Genomic DNA, 22,353 nt, shown 5'->3' on the forward strand with positions numbered 1-22,353 from the left:
CTAGCATGAGGCTATGATTATAAATTATTTACACTTGAACATCCATACTGAATAATGTTTTTAAAATGAACTTATAGGTAAAAGAACCTGAATCATCCATTTAAAAAGTGTCGTTTCACTGCAATAGAAAATTAGGAAATTTTCTAGTTAAATGTGCTTAGAATGAACCAAAAACTGTGACTACAGAGGCACAGGTCTATTTGTTCTGCAGTAGATATACAGATTCCTGGTAGGCACAGATCAAGATGCTGGATGGGTGACTTTTAATCACTGCTGGAAATAAGCAAACATCAAAAGGAACCCAATGCCCCCAGACAGAAATAAACATCACTGTGCCCATGTTCTGAAAGTCCTCTTGTGTCCTTACTAGGAAGTGAAAAGGGAAAACAGACACCCAGTATCACAGTTAACCATTTGCACTCACCAGGGGTCCTTCTGATAAACAGAGAGTGAGAAAATCTATTCAGGTGTCAAATATTACCATTATTCTCCCCCTGAAGTGATAGTGTTCTGTACAGGCAGTTTAAACCTGACTGGATAAATAGATTGCTATTAGTGCCTCAAACAGAATTCACACCCCAAGGTACCTGGAAAGGAGCATCAAGAGGGAAGGAAAAGATACTAGTGCCACACCTACAGCTTTTGATGTCCTGTAATATTCTGAGATCTTGTTCTGCTCCCGTATAAATCCCACTGCTGACTGCAGAACGACCAGAATCTGCTACAGCAACACTAAGGTCAGATTACTCAGCTAACATCTGCTTCTTACAGGGGCAAGATTTAGAAGGAACAGCTTATAGAGACATGAAAAACTCAGGACTGTGCATGTTCAGTTGTACCACAAAGCACCTTCGCACTGCTGGGTGTGTCTGAAATACACTGGATGAGCAGCACCCCTGTTGGAAGCACAAGTTAAATTCCATTTGTCAAGAGGAGCCTCAGCAGGTACAACTGGTGCTACATCATCTTCTCCCCCTCAGTGAGCAAATCCATCTGCTGCCCTGCACAGAAACAAACTCTAAAAGGTGAAGCTTCAGAGCAGGCCCCTGGTTGGTGTCTCAGGTGCCACCCAAACTGCAGCAGCCCAGGGGCACAGTCACCCTCTCTGCTCTCTGCTCCATGTGACAACATGGCCCATCATGTCCTTTGAATCCCGAGACAGAGCCAGACAGTAAAAGCAGAAGGGAGAAAGCACTGCTGTCACCTCATTTTCACTTTGCTTTGTTTGTGGGGTTGTTTTTTTTCTCCCTTCTAGTGCTCAAGCACCAGCAATGCCGTTATATGCATATCAACACTCTATAACTTCCCTTACAGGAATAGGTTGTGAAAAAAACCCAATATGAACACAATTATAACAGATCATAAACTTTTAATAGGATGCACTTCAGCACCAAAGCACAGTGTAGTTAAGGACCATAATTCATTTTAGGATTTCTTTTAAAGCTTTTTCTTTCATTTCAGCAGAAAACAAAATCCTCTTATCAACACAACAGTGTTCCTAGTCCACTTTTTATGCAGTCCTGTTCTATTTGCTCAGGTTTTGAACCATATCTTGATTTTCACTCACTCTTTCTTCTGAACAGATCTGTTTCCTAATGCATCTATTCCAGAACTAGTACTTCCAGGAAAATTAACTGTAACAACTATGGATAAAATCATGTTTTGTTTATATTTCAGGTACTAAACAGCTGCTACCAGATATTGCTACCAGATGTCCTGGAATTATACACAATATTATGCTCGATTTTAACTTTTACAAAATTACAAGCTAATAAAAGATGACATTGCTGTAGTCAGATGATTTATTAAAGGAAAAGCCATTAAGCTCCTTTTAAGCTTCACACCCCACTACCCCAAATAACTCGTCATTATATACATCAGTGAACAGATGCCAATGTCTGTACCATTTTGAGATTTCAGTACTCTCCCATATACCAATTACACATCCAGATGCCTTTGGCTTTAACAGCCTCGTGCACATCTGTCCATCTGAACCTGAACGCACGATGACTGTTCACTCCACGGCTGAACTACCTGCAGGGTGACACAAATCTGGGTTTCACGCAGTTCCTGCAAGAATCAGCTTTTTCTGCCACAAAAACGAGCTTGTCCACAGCTAAGGCAACTGAGAACACTTGTAATCTAAACCCTGGGACTGCTGAACAACACAACATGCAAAAACTTGCTGTGTTACATCCTATTTAGATTTAGACACCTCACTTCCCAAATAATTAAAGAAGTTGGAACATTTGCTGTGGGATTTTAGGGGGCCTGGAAGGTGGTTTTTTGAGTGAAGTCTTATACCTGATGATAATCAAAGTACAGGTGTTATTTCGTACAAGTTCCCCCAGTGGAGTCACAGAGCAGCATGTGAGAGTCCGTGTGGCTACCAGCCTTTCCCATCCACAATCACAATAAACACAAATAATATCAAACAGGAGCAACAGCCAGAGAAACCTGTCACACGTTCTTATGTGATGATGAGGCCAGGAACAAATACAGTAAATTTAAGTAGCTCCTTTCAATCATCTAACAGGAGAATACAGACATTAACTGGTCCTCAGAGTACTTTACAAGTTGGTGCAAACCTGTGTCTAGGCAAGGAAATAAAACATTCCACCTCATTCTCCCCTCCCATGTGGCAGCAGCAGGTCCTCACCAAGTGAAGCACATTACCACAACCCAGAGCCTGTAACAGAGCCCCTTAGAGTCGAAGGCACTGGGAAAAGATCCTTGAACTGTGCTCCAGTTCAGGAGCAGGTTCACTTAAGTCAGCAAAATCCCCCCTGGGACAGCATGGGGGAAGAGAGAAAGTGCAGAGTAGCTCCAGCTTAGTTACAGCAGTTAAAGAGCTGCTGCTGGAGACAAGAACATATGTCTGTATTACTCCATGAACTTACTCCAGCATGGAGAGAAAAGACAAGCTAAGACTAGAATGGAGAAGGAGAACTAGTGAGGGAGATGAGCCGGAAACGATTGTTTACAACTTTAGATACCAAATCCCCAGTTAATGTACATTAGTCTAGCTCCACTGAGGCTGCAGTAGCCACACAATTTACACAGCTGAGCATCTGGCTCTAAATATTTAACTATTCAAAATTCTGGTGTGCATCCTTGCGTGGCAGAGCTCCTCTGACTAATCACGCTAGAGGTAACCACATCTTAAGTGCGTAGTTCTAAATTGAGTAGTATTACCATTAATAACACTGCCTAATTAAGACATCTATAATGTTTTTAATGAGAAAAATTGAAAGTCCTTCTGGAATTTTTCCAGTCAAATTAATTCTGAGGACTTGAGACGTTATTACAAGTAATGTTACAGGAATGAAAATTAGGTCTAAATTAGGACGTGTCACTGTACTTAAAAGCGGGAGGAAAAAAAGGGAACACATTCCATTTTCCCCTTTATACACCATTCTCTGCTGTAACATGGCACCACAGGGGAAAATAAAAACACCATTCTGTGGGCTGCTCTAAGTTGCCCTGCATATAGTTACACCTGATGTATCTCCAAGGTCTGCACATATTTTGACACTTTGCTCTCAGGCCCTTTTTAAACACCACATCAGTATTCTCTCACAAATGAGTATTTCCAGAGTCTTTAAGTGAGAATTCCTACAGCTTATAAAGTCCCTAATCCTTTTGGCTGCAATCCACACGAGTTATGCTTGTCCAGAGCACAAATTCCTCCTGTAAAGCTGCATATTTAGGCAGGGAGCACTTGTGGTTAAAAATTATCAGATGCAGCCTGCTAAACCAACACAGGAAGGAAAGGATCCACACGGTCCTGAACGACACTCTTGAGGATAACAACCAGACATCTGAAAGGCCATCGAACCTGGGGAGATTTTACTTGTACTTCTGATAGACCGGTCCTTCAAACTACTCCATGCACATTTCTAGGCTGCAGCTGCTGTTGCTTTGTCACTGCTTTCACTGTAAGAATTTGGCAAGCATAACCCCCCAGGTCTAGTGCACAGCTGGACCAGGTTACTTTGAAACTGTAGAGACACTCAAATCCTTGCTCTTCCAAAGAGCTTATTTGAGCATTTGCTTTCATACCAGTAATGAGAGTCGTGTTCAAAAACACACACAGGTTCAAAAACAAAGAGCCAAGAACCGAGCTCTGACTGGATTTTGTATGAACATCTCCGACTCAGTTAGAGGAACCTGAGGTGAGTCCCAAAAGTTCAGAAGCTTCAAGCTTGAGGTGTGAATATAAGTTAAGAGAATAATGAGTTACAAAGCGTTACCTTTGGGAGAAAAAAAAGCATTTCTGGCATGACAGAACACACAAAACTCACCTTTGTGCAGGGGCCTGACCTGTGTTGTGTGTGTGACTCTTCACATGCATTCACCCACACCTTCACACGTGGATGGATAACACAACATGTATATTCACCCACTCAGCATTGACTACAGCACCCAATGCACTCACATTTCTTCACACTCTACCATGAAATGCTTCTCTCCAGATCATTCTGACTCAAAAAAAAAAAAAAATCACCAAAAAAACGACCACAAATTTGAATTCTGCACTTCATTATGTCTTAATAAAGACAAACAGAACAGTGTGTGTTTCAGGCAGGTCTGTTAATTAGGTGGCTTGTCCTTGAGACAGAGAGCGCACAAAAGACTCTTTTTTTTAATGCATTGTACTAACACTGAGGGTGTTGTCAAGGCTTAGATAATATTTTGAATGGCCTTGCAGCTTACAATGATTAGAGTTATGATAATAGCAAGGACATTCAGACATATACATGTTCCCTAAAAGCTCAGGGAGGTTTACCCTCTTTCAAATCGTGGTGGTGTTTACAAAATCCTGGCTTAATTGAATTTAAGGACTCTACAGAAAAAGAAAACCTGATTTTTATCTTCTGGTAATAGCAAAATGTATTAACAGCAGAACACAAACAAAATGCTTATCTGTTATTGATACTTGACAGATACACATCTTGGATTTTTAGAAACACCGTCACAGTTATTGCTCTCAAGTATAATGCCAAAATGAGAATGAATTTTTAAAAAATTAAGCATTTCTTCTCAAGGTCTTGTATGTTTTAGGTGGAATATAGCATTTTAATTACAAGTTTAAAAAGAGCTACTATTGAACTAATATACACACACACAAAAAAAAAAGTAAAGGAAACTTAGGGGAGAAAGGAAGATAATAAGCCCCCATTGATTGTAACCTTATTTTCCTTTTAGTAAAGCATTGATGCTGATGATGTATTTCAGATTATTGAACAAGAACAAAATGACAACAGTCAAGCCTCCCCTTCGGGTGAAGTCATTCTGTTCACCACAATTCCCCAAGCACACTAAAAATACATCTAAATTGTCACAAGGAGTCTGCAGTGTATCTTTAGGACAAGGGCTGAGTGCTGGCAGTTGGATGCACTGCAGAAATAGAGGGATGGATTGCTCATTAAGATACAAAATAGTTACTGTAATTAAAGTTTTAGTTCAAATAAACAGAACTAGTGCATGACTCTTTCCAAGACTCCTCTAACAAAGCTGTTGCTCAGGGTTCTCACTACCAGGGCCAACAGGTACTGCTGAAGCATTTGGGGCTCCTGAGCTGTGACTGCTTGTTTAAAGACTTCTCATGGGGCTTTGCACAAGCTACCTTCTTGCTTTGCACTTCAGTTCCCCCTGCTCCTGAGTGATATCATAATTAAACTTCTCACAGAAGTCAGGATAATAAAAATTAGACCTGTAGCAGCACACAGAAAGTGAGGCCCCTCCTTGTGTCCCATTCATCACAGCCCACAGTGATGCCATTCTGCTTGGAAAGACACATCCAGGGGGTTACAACTTAAATAAACAGTTGTAAAAGGCAACTGAGAAGAGTCACTGAATACAGGTCATCTGTCCCTGTATTTGCATTACTCTCCATTGCTTGGCTTCATGCAATTCCCGTGCAGTTCTAACTTGCAAGAGGTAAATGCCCCAGCTTTAGTCAAATCACAAGTGCGTGGCATCTCTTGAAACTCAGCTCATCTGCTCAGAGCTGTGCTTTTAGTTACAGCCCAAAAGGAACGAAATCTCATGGCTTAATTTCTCACTCTTCTAAATGCTAGCACCTTTTGACTAACAACTTATTTTTGTAGGTTTTTTATTTATCAGTTTCTGCTACTCTGGAGCCAACATGTCAAAATCCCTTCTTGCCTGGCCTCTAACAGTCCATAAAGATCTTACAGCAAATCCTGCAGCTGGAGACATACAGCTGGTGCCTTGCTGGATGCACCAGACATCAAAAGGAAATAAATGGCTAGTGTAAGAAAGGGTATTAACTTAGTTCCATAGAGCATTTAGAGATTATATATATATATATTAGTTTCCCTTGGTTCATAAAACAATTGAAACCTTTTGAAGTTCTCTGCATGTCAGAGTTATTGTTCCCTGCCAGAGGACCAGTTCTAGAGCAATTGGTCTGGGAGACAGAAACTCCAGAAACCCCCAAGATCTGACTCCAGCACAGTCTGTCAGACAGTACCTGACCCCTCTCGAAGAAAACAGACTTATTTCTTCACATTATATAGTTTATTTTTTAATAGCACACTGCAGTTTTCGCACTATCAGGTTCCAAAGCCCCTTGCAGACAGGGAGGTTGAAGCAGAGGATGCTCATTGGACCTCAGCAATCTCCAGATGGGAGAAGTTCCTCTTTCCAGATATTGAACATACACAGGGCATAGTCCTGGATCACCAAACTGATGCTGCAACTCTGAGATCTTGATACTAGCCCATTCACAGATTATATTAAGACTCCTCATTTCCAATACACTTCCTTTCTGGATCACAAGTACAATGCAGTGCTGAACATGTCAGGGACTACTCTTGGTGGCAAGCAAGAGGTTAAAGCTTTGCAAACTGCAGTTACTCACAAGACCACTCTGACATTTCATGAGGCCAAGAGGAACTATTCTTAGCCATGTCTAATAATATTGCAAGTTCCCACCCATGGAATCTGTGTGCAATCCTCCATTGAATTGGCAGCCTTTGGCAGTATCGCTGCCACATGATTGCAACCAGGCAAGCCTCAAAAAAAACTGCCATAGCACTGTGTAGCCAGCTTGAAAATACCTTCACTGCTCCAGGGGGATGAGTGATCCCTTTGGAATTGCTTTTTGGAACAGTAAACTAATGAATCACTAACAGCTTTAAAGTAGACAGAATGTATTGCAACACAGCATGTAGCGCTGCAGAGCCGAAGGAAATCTGTTTACAGTGCTTCAACAGACACTTGAAATCAAGATGCTCGAGAAGGATGAGGCTGTTCAGAGAGAAGCAACGCTCCAAGAGCTGTGAGTGCAGTTATCCCTACCAGGACCAGCAGCCATTCCCTGGTGCCCAGGGTGGGCTCTGACACCCAGGCACATCAGCCAAGCACAGCAAGGCAAGGCAGGGCTCAAGGGAGGGTGTCCACATGGAAACAGGGCACTCACACAAACATTCACTGCCAACCTCCCCCCAGCCACAGCCCCCTGCAAGCCCTGTCAGTGTGATTTGGGTTACATTTGGTAACGGGACAAGGTTGGCACCTAACTTGGCATTCAAGCCAAAGGTCAGTTTTATGCATATGGCTGGTGGGAAAAGGCATTGCTTTATAATTCTGATTCTTAGCGAAGCAGCACAGTCTGAACAGAGAAATTAAATTTAAAAAAGAACAAAGTCCCCACCAAGTTGGATGGGCAAGGGGAAGACCAAAGCTCAAAACCCTCCTCAACTTAAGGACACTCAAAGCCACAGCTGTTCTTTAAGCTCCCTGCCCTACTTTTGACCAGCCAAATGTGGGCTGTTACACAAATAAGATGTCTTGGGCCAGAAGGGCAGTCCAAAAAAGCATGCAAAAAGGAGCACAGCTTCTAAGGGAACAGTTAAAGCCCTAACTGGAAAAGACAACAAGTTTGATACACTAGTGCTGTTTATCCAGGGATTAACTACATATTTTACAGCAAAAACTGACTAAATAAGACAGAACACCAAGAAATCCCTTCCTTGAAGGATACTCCCTACTTATTAAACTGCAACTCCACTTTTTCTCCCTGTCTTTTCAGGTCCACCAGCATCCAAACCTCACAGTCCAGCAGCCCCATTTCAGCAAGAGGCCTTGCAAACAGCACTGAATAAAACCAGAGGGATTTCTTCACAGGTGCTAAGGAAGATGATCAGATAGTTTATCCCTTCCCAACAAATACATGGAAAAGGGGTAAATTCAAAGACAAACTGATTATTATTTAACCTGATTACTCTAGATTTGTTGTTAATGAAATTCATAAAGCCACAGCAGGTGACTGTGCAGTGAACTAAGGAATAACAAAGTGGAATGAAAAGGGGAAATGTTTCCTTCTGCTGCACCAGGGTAGTACAAATAAATCACTTGCAGCTAAGAAACCAAAAACATCCAAATTTCAGATCCAAAAAATATCCTAATTCTGGTGCAGCTACTGCCAAGTAGTTTTAGAAATACCAAAAACAGCTGTAGCAATACTAGACCAGAGCCCTACCCAGGTGCTGCACAGCCTTCCCTCCCTTCCCAAAGGGGCTGAAGATGAAAGTTTAGCCTGATCACCTCATTCCGAACCTATTCCTACCCCCAAAACCTGGCACAGAATTGTGCACACCCTGTATATCTCCAGCTGGTAGGCTGGCAGAGATGTACTGCATGTACTTCCTCTGCTTGTAAAGCAAAAGAATGTGCTCACAAATCAACTACAGTTTTATGGGGAAAAGGAGGGAGGATCTTCAGTTCCCATCATTTTTGGAGCTCTGTTCAGGGCTGCACAGACTCCCCTGGAGCAGTCATGCCATGGGGAGGGGCAGTGTCCAGGCCTGCCACGGCCCTGACTCAGCCTCACTGTTATTTAAATCCTCAGCCCTTCCAGGAGGGGGTTCGAGCAACACTGAGCTCTGCAGCACAGACTGAACAGGGGTACCCAGAGCACCCACAGAGTTACTGCCTTTTTAAAGTTCCTCACAGCACTCCTATGAGGTGGTTGCATCCAAGTGAAGTGAGAATTTTGGCAGAAACTTTCCACAGGTCCCTGAGCCTTCTGTATCAGTGCTGTTGATTCAAAGCGACACTTGCAGTGAAAATTTACACTTGAAATGCAGACTCCTGCCTATCAGGCAACTAAGCCAAGTCCAGCCAATTATACAAGAACAGCTTATCAAACAGCAAAGATTTTGGGAGGTAGCAGGCACAAACTACAGGCCAATCACTGAACTGGTGAAAATCAAAGCTGGCTTGTACCTCTACTCCAGTGTCAAGGCGACTCACACAGTGTCCTGCAAACAGCAGGTACAACAGTGGATCTCAGGATGAAAAGTCTGTGTTACCAGGGCTCCCAAGGCAGAAATAACACTAGTTTGCTCTCAGTCATTACACATATACAAAGAAAAACTGCCAAGTAACTATTTTTCTATTTTTGTTTTCCATTCAGTGTTTTGAAAGGTCAGATGCATTTGCACTCTGCTGCGTTGCCTTTATCAGTGCTTGAACTCAAGCACTGCCAGATGAATCACGAGTCACACAAACACCCCAGAAATACAGTGTCAGAAGCAGATCCATTGTACATGAATTGTGTGCTCAGTTGTCAGGGGAGGATTGTTTCCTTTTTAAGCATGGAAGGCCCCTGCAGAAAACTAACAACCAGCTTGCAAATGTGCCTGAAACCAGGTTTGCTTCCCTTTAATCTTTGCTCTTCAGCTGGCCCCTGAGAGCTGTCAGAAAACGAGAGAAAGGACACAAGTCTAAAGTTATACATTAGAAAAGTGGTAAGAGAGGGGGATTCACAGAGTATCAGACAAAACTTCGGAGCATTTACCCCTCATAACTGTTGCCCCATTCTGCAAGACATTGCCCAGTTTTTTCTGATATCTGGTTTACTTCATATCCATTGCTAGGAAGCCATAACAGAGTGGTGCCTCCCTCTCTGAGGTTCTCTGGCCCTTTCCTACCTCTCCATTTTCTCTGGGATATGCTCAGCCAGCAGTTAAAAATCATGCTGGTGTTACCCAAGGGACATGTGGCAAGTCACCTCTGTGATACACACAAAATACTTTCTGAGAGTTGAAGAAGTGACGTGCAAACAGTTTCAGAAGAAGCTGCAGTGTGCTCTCCTGCCATGGAGGTTGATTTGGCCTCACTCCTCACACCCAGTCAGTCCTCTGTTCTCTCCATTCCCATTCCAACTAGTCAATCAGAGAAAGGCATGTCCTCAGTTTTGTTTTCATTTGTGTGATAAGTTTCCCAAAGCATCAGAAGAATGGATCTAATGATCACAAACACAAAAGCATCAAGCAATAGAGATAAATGTTGTCCATTAACACATAGAACAAGTGGTAACAAAGTCCCAGCAAAACATAAAATGTAGGAGAGAGGAGAGTTCTGCGGTTGGACAGTTAATGAATGCTGGAAACAGGCATGGAGTTCTACAAAGGATTAAATTTCCTGCCTCTCAGAAACCAGATGCTGATACAGACAAATATGTATGAAAGGGTATTAGCATTTCCTGATGCCAACAACTTCAGATCCAGATACGAGCAAGAGCTCTGGATATGGGTGTCAGCCCAAGCTATCAGGCAAGATTGTGTGTAAAAGAAGATGTGGAAATCAGGCAAGAATCAGGCTGGATGCTGCTCCATTCCTGTATGCATCTGTTAACTGTATCGCAAATATGAAAGGCTGCTTTCCAAATCCTGACAGCTGCAAAAAGTTACAGCACAATGAATACCATTTTGGTTTTTCTTTTCCCTCGGTTTTGCTTTTTTTGGGCTTTAAGGTTTGCTCTTTTTTCTTGTGTTCCTCAGTCAGCCAAGGAAAGGGACAAGAAATTCAGCGGCTGTGTCAGCGGGTTTGTTACCGAATAACTGTCCCAGCACTTCTGGCTCCAAAGATCACCAACTTAACACCATCAACAGGCAAGACAAATTAAATTCTCTTTTCCACATAGGCAGCTAGAACTAAACTGCAAGAACAGGAAAGGACTTCACAACAGTGCCTGCTGAAGCCAGTCTAAGAGAAGGCAAGCCAGAGCAATAAAAATTATTCACCCTTTCCCCAACACCAGGAGTTCCGGAAGAAAGTTTGAGGGTAAAAAACTAAAAGCACTAAGACTATCTGAATTATTTTAGGCAGATGGAAGAGAAAAGAGCAAAAGTAATTTGAACAAGGAAATTACAGGAATGCTGATGCTTCTAGGCAGCCTGGAGGTAAGGCAGGGAGAACCACTCATGCTGTGCATGATGGCTTTTTATTCCTACGTATCCCAGTTAGACTCCACAAACACACAGCATGGAGAAATCAGAAGTCAAGAACAAGTCGTAGAAACAATTTTCTTCAGGTTCAACATGAGCTATTGCAGACAACCAAGTCAGTTTGTTTTACCCAACCTCCTTCAGCTACCCATAATCAATGTTTAGCTCCCGTGCACAGCAGGAAACAAGTTGTGTGCTTGTGTGCCTTTGATTCCCGAGGGAGCAAAAGCTTTGAAAATTGTATTCTTGGGAAGCAAGTGAAAGAAAACTGAATCCTCATTTCAGAGAGACAAATCCACGCAGGAAGAGATAGCTGTGCCATAAAGTCAGACACTGGTTTTCAACAGCCCATACAAGTCTACAGATTCTCATGTTTTGGGAATGTAACAAGTGGCCCATCCATGTGCCCTAATCCTCCCAGGAATTCCAGCATTAGGTGCATCTCACGAACAGTGACACTTTAAGTCAGCAGCATCACATTTTCAGAAGCTGGGCTTCAGAGCAGAGGAGCCATGAACCAGCTCACCTCCTCCCAGAGGATCCCAAGTTTTAGTACCCTCCCTCCTCCAAACTGAGGGGAGGAAGGAAGACAGTAATCTCTGCCAGTGAACAGATGGTGGGGGAAATATTCCACCGGAGATTATGTTTCACGTGGCAGCGGAAATATCCAACAGCTCTCCCCTTCCCAAGCACTGGAGGCATAGTTAGTTTTGTATTGCCTTGTCTTCTACCCCAAGTCTCAAATGCCCTGAGTGTAAACAGCACTGGCAGCCTCCTCCTCCTCCTCCTCTGCTCCAGCTGATCATTCTGCCAGCAGCCATCATGTAAACATCAGTTATGAGCAAGTACACTCCACTTCCTTCTGCCTAAAAGAATCCGTGCAGGTATGATTAGCTAAATATTTTCTCTTAATTTCCTCTCTACTCAAATAACTGGCTGTACAGAGATAAGCCGTTCTTTGGCAAATCATAACTAATTATATTTTTGAAAGTTGAGCTGCATTATTAAGGTAATACTGAACACACCAGCTCCCGATTGGCCTGAAGACTGGATTTATTCTGGGCTCCCCCCAATCAGAATTAATCTTTCCAGCATACAATGAAGTGTCACCACTGAATCAACACCAGCAGCCAAAGTGACAGCAGCAGACATCATTACTCAAGTGAGATAACAGACCTCAAGTCACTGAAACAGGCAGATGTTGGAGGCTGTCTCCCATTTCAGAATAATGTTCCTCTTGTAACTGAGCAGTTATTTTAGGGAAGCAAGGATAAATTCATTACCATGTGCAGGGTGCTCAGATACCATAGTAATAGGAGCAGTGTAAGCATTCCAGTGTGTGCACAGTAGGAATGCACCTGGCATTGACATCAACCATCCCTCACTTGGATAACACCGAGCGGGGCAATGCAATCAATCCACGGCCACTGGAGACCTGCTCCCACATTAGTGTGAGCAACAGCACTTTGCCACTGCAAACACAGAAAACTCGAGATGAGATGAGCAGCACCAGAAGCAATTTCCACAAGAGACAAAACTATTTATTCCTAGCATCCTTACCTTACTTCCTGTTAACACACTGCATTACAATTTATCAGCTGCTCTTTTCTCAGATTACAATAAGTAACACCCTCACTGCACGGAATGTCACACCCCTATCCTTATAGCTAAATACATGGATCAACAATTAAGGAAAAGTTTTGATGACATTTAAAACTGGAGACTGTATTCTTGTTTATCATTTTGAAATGAGATCCTTCAGTTAAAAAGCCTCAGAAGAAAATGATTCCAAAACTAGGAGCAGATGTCAGAGCCTTGAAGAGCAGTGAATGTGGTATAAGAAGGTGTGTTTCCCGTTGCTGATAGGCTTTACTGACCATGCCTACAGCTTTGTCCCACTCAATGGCTCCTACAGGGATATTACCATGCACGGTTCAACAAGGGCAAGGTCCTGCATGTGGGTTGGGACAATCCAAAGCTCAAATGCAGGCTGGGAGGAGAATGGATTGAGACAGTGTTCGAGGACAGGTTGAATGGGGCTTGGAGCAATCTGCTCTGGTGGGAGGTGTCCCTGTGCATGGCAGGGAGGTTGGAGCTGGATGATCTTTAAGGTCCCCTCCAACCCAAACCATTTTATGATTCTACATTAAAGAGAGATGGTCAAATATGCACCTAACTACTTTAGGGTTCAGGTCAGAGCTGTGACTTAATCAGTAAATTGACAGGAATATCAATATTCATAAACCAAGATTTATAGAGTCCAGAGTCCAGTTAGTTCAATCAGATCATGAATTATGAAAACAAACATTTTGGACAACAATAAAACCACTTTGTCTGATGCACAACACAGCCTTCGGGTAGCAGGCTAATACAAACGCCCAGAAACCAAACCTGATATTTATGTGTTGTTCTATTGTAATTTCATTCTCATTTATCTTTACCCACAAGATTTCATTTCACATTTCACCTGAATAAGGATGGTAGATAATGCCCAGGACTTCCTGGCACTTGGAAGGCCATTTCCTTATGTTGGCAGAAGGTCAAGCTGAATGCCTTTTAATTTATCTCACCACACTGAACAGCTCCAACCTGCAGCTGAGATATCCATTCCTGCTGCATAACATAGCTGGAGTTGCTCAGCTTCCTCTGACAGGGCTCTGAAACAATGTGTTTATTGGGGAAGGATATGCCCATCCAATTCTAATGGCTAATTCCAGCTCCTTACACTTCAAGAGCTAAGTACCAGATGCTCTGGATTTCCTGCTTTGTCAACTACAGAGCAGTGTTAGCTCAGCTCTCACATTTTGCTATAGCTGTTTGTTGTCTGATAAAAAGTGGGTCCTCAGGGGAAATGCAGGGCTGTCTCTGGAGAAATGTGTAAATACACCTTATTTGGTAGCAGAGGAACACAAAGCAAACAAGTTTGTCTATGGGGAAAATCCTTGCAAGGTCTTGGGAATGCTCTTGCCAGGGTTTCCTCTGTTCCCAAGCAGTTACCAAGAGTTGACTCATGGTTAAAACGTAATTAGACATTTCAAAAACCATCTTGCATCAAGAAAAACTACAGTAGGGTAAGGAAGGGGCAACTTTCCATGATATCCCTCTCATCATCATTATATGCTGTGGATCACACTCCTAATCTGTGCTGGGATAGCTCCCTAATGGATCCAGGTGAACTGACAGCAGCTTAGAACTTCTGTCTTTATACAGCGACCCCATGGACAGCTGCCAGCTCATATTTTACACTTATGGGTTCAAAAACCCTACATTTGACTCCAGGACTTTATTGAAAATTTGCACAGCAATCCTTCTAGACATTCCAAGTTATGCCAAGAAAATGAAAAGAAATAGATGAAGTTTTTATAAAGTTGATGAACCACTTATCAGCATGATAAGTGCATCATAAAACATTTGGATTTTTTGCTGCACAACAGTTCCAGCAAAACTCGGTGTGTCAACAGTTTTGAGGATTGGTTTGAAGCAATGGAAGTTATTCATCCCCTTTCTGCCTCTGCCACAGATGTGTCACTGCCACTGGAGTATGGAAGCAGCACTCCCTCAGCTGTGTTTAAAGCCAAGTTTGTCAGCCTTGCCTCAGAGCAGGTAAGGAGCTCTCACTTCTCACAGTTCAAGAGAGAACAGGGGGGAACCAACAGGAACCTTCAGTAAAGGTCACCTGAGCTTCTAGGTACAGATATTTTGCAAAGGAGCGCCTCTTATCCCACATTTTCAAGTTGTATGTGCACAGATTTCTTTGTGTACAGCCACATAACAGCGCCGGGACATCTTAATGGCCTAGAACTTGTGGTTTTCAGCATTTTGAGCCCTGGTTACACACAAGTTCCACAAGGCCCATCTGCCAGGATTGCTCAGAAGCCAAGAACATCTTCAAACTTTTAGAAACCCACTTGCTGTCTGTAATGTTAACACAGCCTTCATACACACAAGAGTTATTTGCTCTTCATTACACACAGGCTGCAAAGTCCTTGGGAATTAAATATTAGCTTTTAGAAATACATACACTGCCATTACTAATAAGGAATTAAGCATTAGTTGTTCACAGCAAGAGAACAAAAGACTTGAGACTGAAATAAATAGCTATTATTAGTGTTTGTTGGGCTTTTTTTAATGATAGTTTGAGGAGTAGAACCTTTATCAAATGGAGCCTAAGGAACCTTAGGCAATAACAGCTTATTTCTGACAGCTGCATATGGGTGTCCAATTTTGAGATATTTCAAAAGCTTGAAGGGATGTCCAGCTTTCTGAAAACAAAGCTCATAGCAACACCAAATTAGACAGTCATACAAGGATATTCATAGATATCAAAGTTATTTAAACACCTTAATCAGCTTTTCCAAGTGGTTAGAGATACTGATAACCACTGTGTGCTGAAAAGATTCACCTCACTCTGAAGAACTCATTTATTTTAGTCTGTTCATAAACTGTTTTAACCAGCTCCATCAAACCAAATCTCAAAATCCTTCTTTTTTCTCTAGCCAAGAAAACTGTTGGTGCAAAACAGTCGACTATTGGATAAGATAGCAGCGGAATGAGTTCCCCTCATACAAAACAGGAAGACTTTCAAATAATTAGATTCTTCCATTTGACAGAGAACACAGTCCACATCACACACACAAATATAAAGCACAGGGCAAATTTCCAAGACCTCTGAATAATGAAACAGTGGTTAATTAAGTAAGTCTTACTTTTCTCTCTTCTTTGGCATTTAATATCCTACTGATTTGTATATACCACTATTGTGCAGCAATCCCAACCTCCCACCTGGGCTGGTCCCATCCATCTGCTGATTAGGGCAGGGCACAGTGCAACCATATGGCCACCATCAAGAACCCACTAATATCATCCAGAGTTAACTGGGAAGTGCTGTAGCCCACTTAGCCTCCTAAGGATGATGAATCCTTCTCATTCTGTCTCTCCTCCCCAGTGGACATGGTAGATTTGTTTTATTGCCTGCACAGATGAAGCTTTGGTTGGAATATCAGTGAATTTTGTGCTTGTAGCTACCGAAGATGGAATCAAGAAATTATTTCCACCAAACAATTAAACTCACTAACCTGACCTTTCTGCTTCAAGTCCCAGATGAAGCCCCTCCTCCTTCCTAAAGGCTTATGCTGACAGAAGAACTCTGAAACTTGAGGCCAAAATCCTGACACGAAGCACATTGGTCCAACCCAGCAGCTGAAGGTCAGAGATGTGACTCCAGCAGCAATTCAGGAAGAGTCTTACACTGAGAGCTCTTATTTACCTTGTTCTTACATATTGATAGAATGGGAAGAGCCTACTTATGCAGCAACAAACAGGAAGAAAAGGAAAAGGCAGAACTTGATGTCTCCTTGAAGAGGCACCACCATTGCCACCTATGTAGTTCTAATAGTTCCTATTGCACTGCTCCGTGGAGATAGCTTTGAGGAATATTAATTTCCTAGCTCTCAGGTCACTAAAAATCAAGTCAATAACTCCCAGTGGATCACAGCGCAAATATCACATGGGCTAGGACAACCTTTCTCGATTTTTGATCATCAGAAACAGAAAGCAGGTCCCAACATAATGCCTGACTTACATCTTAAATTGAAAGACTGAGTTTCAGGGGGTGCACAGAGTGGGTTTTCACTGTAATGCCACAACTCCAGGAGCATTTCCATGACCAGTTTCCACTTGTCTCCTATAACAAAGCTCCTTGCTTAGCAGTAAGGACTGTGGTCAGGTCCTATGGAAGGGTATTTTTACAGGGTAGAGCTGTTGCCAAAAGTCACACTGGCTCACCAGGTGCCAGCCTTTCCCTCTGGGTAATATTTGAGAAATAGCACAGTCCAACTGCTGGAATGGCTCTGTGTTTTGGGAAACACCATCTTTTGAATGAGATGTGCAAATGGAAGATCATTTTTGACAACATAACCAAAAGTAATGGCCTGAGAGTGCGGGAACCAAGTGTCAGCCTGCTCACAAAATGCTTTTCAGTACAAATAATAGTACAGAGAGTAATTGGCAACTGACTTTGTTCTAACATTTTTTAAGCAATTTCTCTAGAACTCCCAAAAAATAAAGACTCTTATACAAAACAATCAGTGTGATAGAACAGGGAAATACTTGGTCAGAACCTGAGTGTAGTCTGTAACGTTATGCCAACAGACTCGGTGTGAACAAGTTGTTTCTCTTCCAGCTGATAAATTTCTCTTGCTCTCCGTACCTGGGCGCTGCCTTTCAAGCTGTGCATGGAGCCCTCTTCTGGAGAAAGCTGAAAAACTGAAAGCTCAGGAATGCAGCAGTGTGGGCTCTGCATCAGGGGAAAGAGTTTCAGGACTAATTTTCTCTCTTCATTTTAATGGCAAGCTCATAAAAATCTATACATTTTTCCAGTTGACTTAGTTGCAACCCACTGAAACATGACAGTTAAAGCTATCAAAAATGTAGGGGGGTTTCCTCCTCTTGTAAGATTTACAAATTTTACTTTGATTTGTCTGTCTGCACGAGATACGTAACATGCAAGAGAAAGGCTGTGAAAAATTTGTTTTAAAACAAGCATTTTGCATAGAGGCTTTAGAAAATATCCTTTGGGAAAAACAGAAAACACACAGATTTTTAAGTCTCTCAGATCAGAGTACGTATTTACTGCTTACTGTACCCTGTACAGGGAACTGCATAAGCTACCAGAGTACATTTAGTTTTTATTGTCAGCTTCAGATCAATAAAGCTGTATATTATAGTTATGTTTTGGAGTTTTAAAGGTGAGTCTGAACTAAAGGATTACTTGAAACATCTTCCTCAGTTACTACTCCATCTAATGTTCAGTTTTCCAGGTCCTGGTGAAATAAGGACAAACAGTTGGCAGTAGTAGTGTAGACTAAATCTTTGCAAAAGGGAAAAAAACAATTTGTTGCCCTTCTCTACCACAGTTTTTACAAACGTAATTGATGGGCTGCTTTGTTGAGATGAAAAAGTGATTTCTCATCCTTTTAATGCCTCAAAAGGAAAATGTCATACTTAAAAGTGCAGTTGAATTAGATGCAGACCAAGACGACACAAAACCAGAACTACTAATTTTAGACATGATCTACTGGTAAAAAATGAACCTCTTATAGTCCATATTCTTACTAACATAAGAATTTCCTCAAACTTTTTTCTACACTGTAAATTTTGCTATCATTAACTTGCTCCTGTCTTCTTCCCCAGAGAGTATGGCATTACTAGATGGCTGCTGCTCAGAAAGAACGTTATCAAAATTGAGCCTTTCTGGTTCCACCAGCATTGCATTATATGAGACATTCTTGCTACTCCTAAGAGAGGGAAAAAGAAAACCTGCAGAAAAAGATGCCCCACTGTGTTACAACCACTACAGAGCCAGATGGCTGCATTTGTTTAATATGTTGTTTCTCACATTCTTCTGTTTACTTTTCCTGTCACATGAAAGTTGGGTGTGTGGTGTGTCAACGAGGAAAGCCAAGCAGCCTTTCAGTAATTCTCATTTCTCTCCCTCACATGCCATCAACTTCAACTCATGCTTTAACCTGCCAATACTCAGCCTATACCTGAAGGCAGAATTATATATACTTCCATATTACAGTCTGATTCATTCCCCAATTCATTAACTCTTAGACATGATCTATAAGGTAAACTTGGAGATGCTTTAAGTCACAAGGTAGAGACATTGCCAGATAGAGCTGTATATGCTAATAAAGAAGGTGGAGCGCAGTTTAAGCACTTAAAGCAGTGCTGAAGCACCACAAGCTCAGCCCTGCATTACATTAGAACTCAGCCCCGCAAGGGAAGAAACTCTGAAGTATGGTTGAAAGTTATCAATAAACTGCACAGCTGCTCTCACAATCAGGTGTCTGCACCTTGTCAAATTTTAAGTAGATATTAGTGTTAAAAAAATGCAGCTATGTTTAATAGGCCTTAAAAAACTGTCCTGTTCTGTCACACACATATTGCTTTCACTACAAGGGGCCGCTGAAGAAAATCCAAAGTCAAGCTGATTAATTCAGTGGTGTGCTAGAGAAGCTGTACCAAAAAAAAACTGCACTAAAAACAGAGAAAGCCAAGGAAACCAGATGGGAGGTCTTCAGGCCAAACTGAGAGAGCACCAGTTCAGTACATCCACAGGTTACCTTTGCACTGTCTGTGCCCTCTCCCCCAGCCCCTCTGCTCCCTGAGCTTTGCTTCTCACTGGCAGCTTTGCCAGCCCAGCTGCCTGCCCAGGCTGGATCCCTGCCCACTTGTGACAACTTCTCCTCCCCAGGAGCCCTCTGGGTCTCCCCAGCCCTCCCAGGAGCAGCAGTTCAGCCAGTCCCAGCAGAGCTGGCAAGCTGCCCACGGGGCAGCCCTGGGACAGAGCCACAGAGCCCCAGCCCAGGCAGGCAGAGTGGCCCTGCAAGGAGCCCTGTGTGTGTCACCAGCACACGCTGCTCTGCACCATATCCATGGCCCAAAGCAGCTGCTTTCATTTGTTCCACTCCCTGGAGCAGGACTGTTCTCCCAAACCCACCCAAATGCCTTTGTGCTTGCTCACAGCAGATCCCCAGTCACCGAGTCTCCTGCTGTCCCATAACTCCAGCCACCCACGGTCATGTGTGTACTCTTTATCAGGTTAAACCAGGACCTAAACACCCTACCCCTGATCCACAGCATGCAGTTCACCCTGCTGCCTCCTCCTTCCACACTGTGTGGCTCCTCTCGGCAACAAAGCTCTCCCAGTGATGATCCCTCACCATTTTTCGCCTTATCATCCCATTTTGGAACAGCAGACCAAATGCCCGCTGGAGACTGCAGTTACACGGACACGAGGGCTCGGGCTCAGCGTCCCAAGCGCTAGTTTGACACTCCAAAACCCACCAACCCCCTAAGGGTTAACAAAACCACCCGCTCGCGAGGCAAAAAGGAATTAACTTTTATCCCCGCTCAGGATATCAGCACCACTATCACTAAGCACAAGAGTTTACAGAGCCCCTAAGACAAAAGAAGGAAGGATGCACTTAAGCTGGACAACAAAGGATTTCCAAACCTCCTCTGAGCTTCCCAAAAAGTGAGCCCTGTTAACAGCGGCAGGAGGAAAGGAGCAGCCGGGAGGTGTTGAGAAGTCAGAGCCCAGCGAGCCGCCGTGCTTTGACAGGCAGCAGCAGCGGGGCTTCGGCAGCTCCGTGTTTTTAATGCTGGGTGTTTTTTCCTCTGCTTTCTGGCAGAGGGGGATCTGTTACATTTAATAAGAGAGAGGCTACATAGCGAGTCACTAACGGAGTATTACACGTCTACCAGGAGAGTACGGGGAAGGGAAACCTCTTGCAAGGTCTGATTTTATTTTTCCTCCATATTCCCCCCTCCTCTTCTTTTTATATATATAAAAAAAAAGGCAATAAATAACGTAGGCTGCCTGTAACAGCCTTCTAGCCGGCAAAAGCCACAGAGGAGAGAGGCAAATCAAAGTTGCAGCATTTGATATGACAGAAAATATCGCTGCTGCAGCTGCAACCGAGACACTTGAAAGATTCCCCCCACCACCTTTCCTGAAGGGAAACAGAAAAATGCTATATATCACACGGCAAATTGGTTGTAATTGTAAATCAAGGAACTACGAGATTCTACATTCCTAGCAACTGGCTTAGAGCAGAGATCCTGCATCTTTAAACAGTAATTCAAGCAATGTATAATTACTCAGAAATCAGACCTGAATCACAAATACTTTCAAATCCAAATGCACAAAAGCAGAAAGATGAAAGAAAGCAAGGAAAAAACACACATTTCTTACCTGGGACAGCAGAAAAGACAGAGTAAGTTGAGTTTTGTGCTGCATTTTGCCAGACTAGAAGGTACCAGAGGCTTTTTCATTCATGCACTCGGCTGCACTGAGCATATTTTCACTGTGAAACAGCCTTTGAGAAGAGACTCTGCCTTGAGAGCCAGCCAACTTCCCAAATAGATCAGCAGCATCATCACTAAAGCATTGGATAGAGTCTGATGACCAGAACCAATGGCTTTACAAGGATGATTTCTTCACAAAGCATCCCCATTTTGCATCACACATATTGGGCAAGCACCTCTCACAAACACAGCACCTTTAGAAAGCATTTTGCTTTGGTGTATTTGTGTGTTTAGTTTCAGTCTAACACATCCTGCCTTGCAGATCTTGATGGTATTTTCCCTTTGAGAAAATGGAATTGCACAGAGAGAAATAAGAGCAACTCTGAGCACCACTGCAAAGAGCTTCTCTTTATTAAAATGTTAATAAGGTATGCTTTGTTTGCAATAAATCAAAAAAATGACCTCTGCAGTTTTGGCTACTTCCAAGCCTTAAAAGGAGAACCTAGTGAAATTTTTCAGTGCAGTAGAAATACAGATTATACTTTGTGTTTTCCCCTCAATCTCACAAATCATAATGAAGACAGATCCATTCTGCCTGCAGAAAAAAATCCATCCTAAGGCAATAGATTTTATTAACTGCCCAGGTAATGGCAGAACTGGCATTTCGTTCAATGAACTTGAACGTGGGACAAAGTTTCGAGGGGCCACGCCCTTCAGTGACAAAAACTTCTCCTGTTTGAAACAGGGGACCTGAGGGCTCGAGGACCTGCTCTCTCTAGATTGGTTACATTGCAACCCAGCAAGCAACACAGGCAGATGGACCAAAGATAAGGAATGCATTCCCCTGCCTGCATTTCCAACTCCACCTCTCTTGCCACTCCCCATTATCCCAACACTCCAGTCTTTTTTTGAGTCGTCTTCTGGCAGTCCCCAGAGTTACTTGGCATACCCTTCCCCTGTTTTTAGGATTAGAAGTCTCCCCAGCTCTCAGGACTGCTGTTTTTCCCTTGCTGGCTCATCCAGCAGAACCAGCTGCCATCGCTTTCTGCTCTGCCCCACTACAGGTGGCTGCTGTGCTGGTGGAGATGAGAAGAAAGCTGGGGTGAAGGAAAGGCAGGTAGGCAGATACTAAGGGAGAAGCATTCAAAGGAGCTGCCAACCACCCTGAGTTCCTCAGCATCAGCAGGAGCTTCCAGCTGTGAATAATGTTGTTTGATACACCACTGCTAGTCTACTGCTCACAGCTTACACCCTCCTTTACTTACTCACTGGACCA

The 22,353-nt window shown here is 42.9% G+C and overlaps 1 protein-coding gene across 2 annotated transcripts in view; it reads right to left on the bottom strand.

The window, feature by feature from the left end:
• The window catches only part of CDH13 (cadherin 13), a 423,595-nt gene extending 402,364 nt beyond the window's left edge, over positions 1-21,231 (bottom strand). The window contains exon 1 of one of the 2 annotated variants that reach the window (XM_027890905.1): positions 21,025-21,226. In XM_027890905.1, coding sequence (XP_027746706.1) covers positions 21,025-21,069 — 45 coding nt within the window. In that variant the 5' untranslated portion in view covers positions 21,070-21,226. Of the gene's footprint in view, positions 1-21,024 lie in introns of both variants that reach the window. The other variant, XM_027890897.1, reaches the window with a different exon arrangement.
• Between the last annotated feature and the right edge of the window lie 1,122 nt (positions 21,232-22,353).

The sequence above is a fragment of the Empidonax traillii genome, unplaced genomic scaffold (genome assembly GCF_003031625.1).
Source record: "Empidonax traillii isolate 1590-97213 ecotype Southwest subspecies unplaced genomic scaffold, ASM303162v1 scaffold13:size3042203, whole genome shotgun sequence".
NCBI classification, from domain to species: Eukaryota; Metazoa; Chordata; class Aves; order Passeriformes; family Tyrannidae; genus Empidonax; species Empidonax traillii.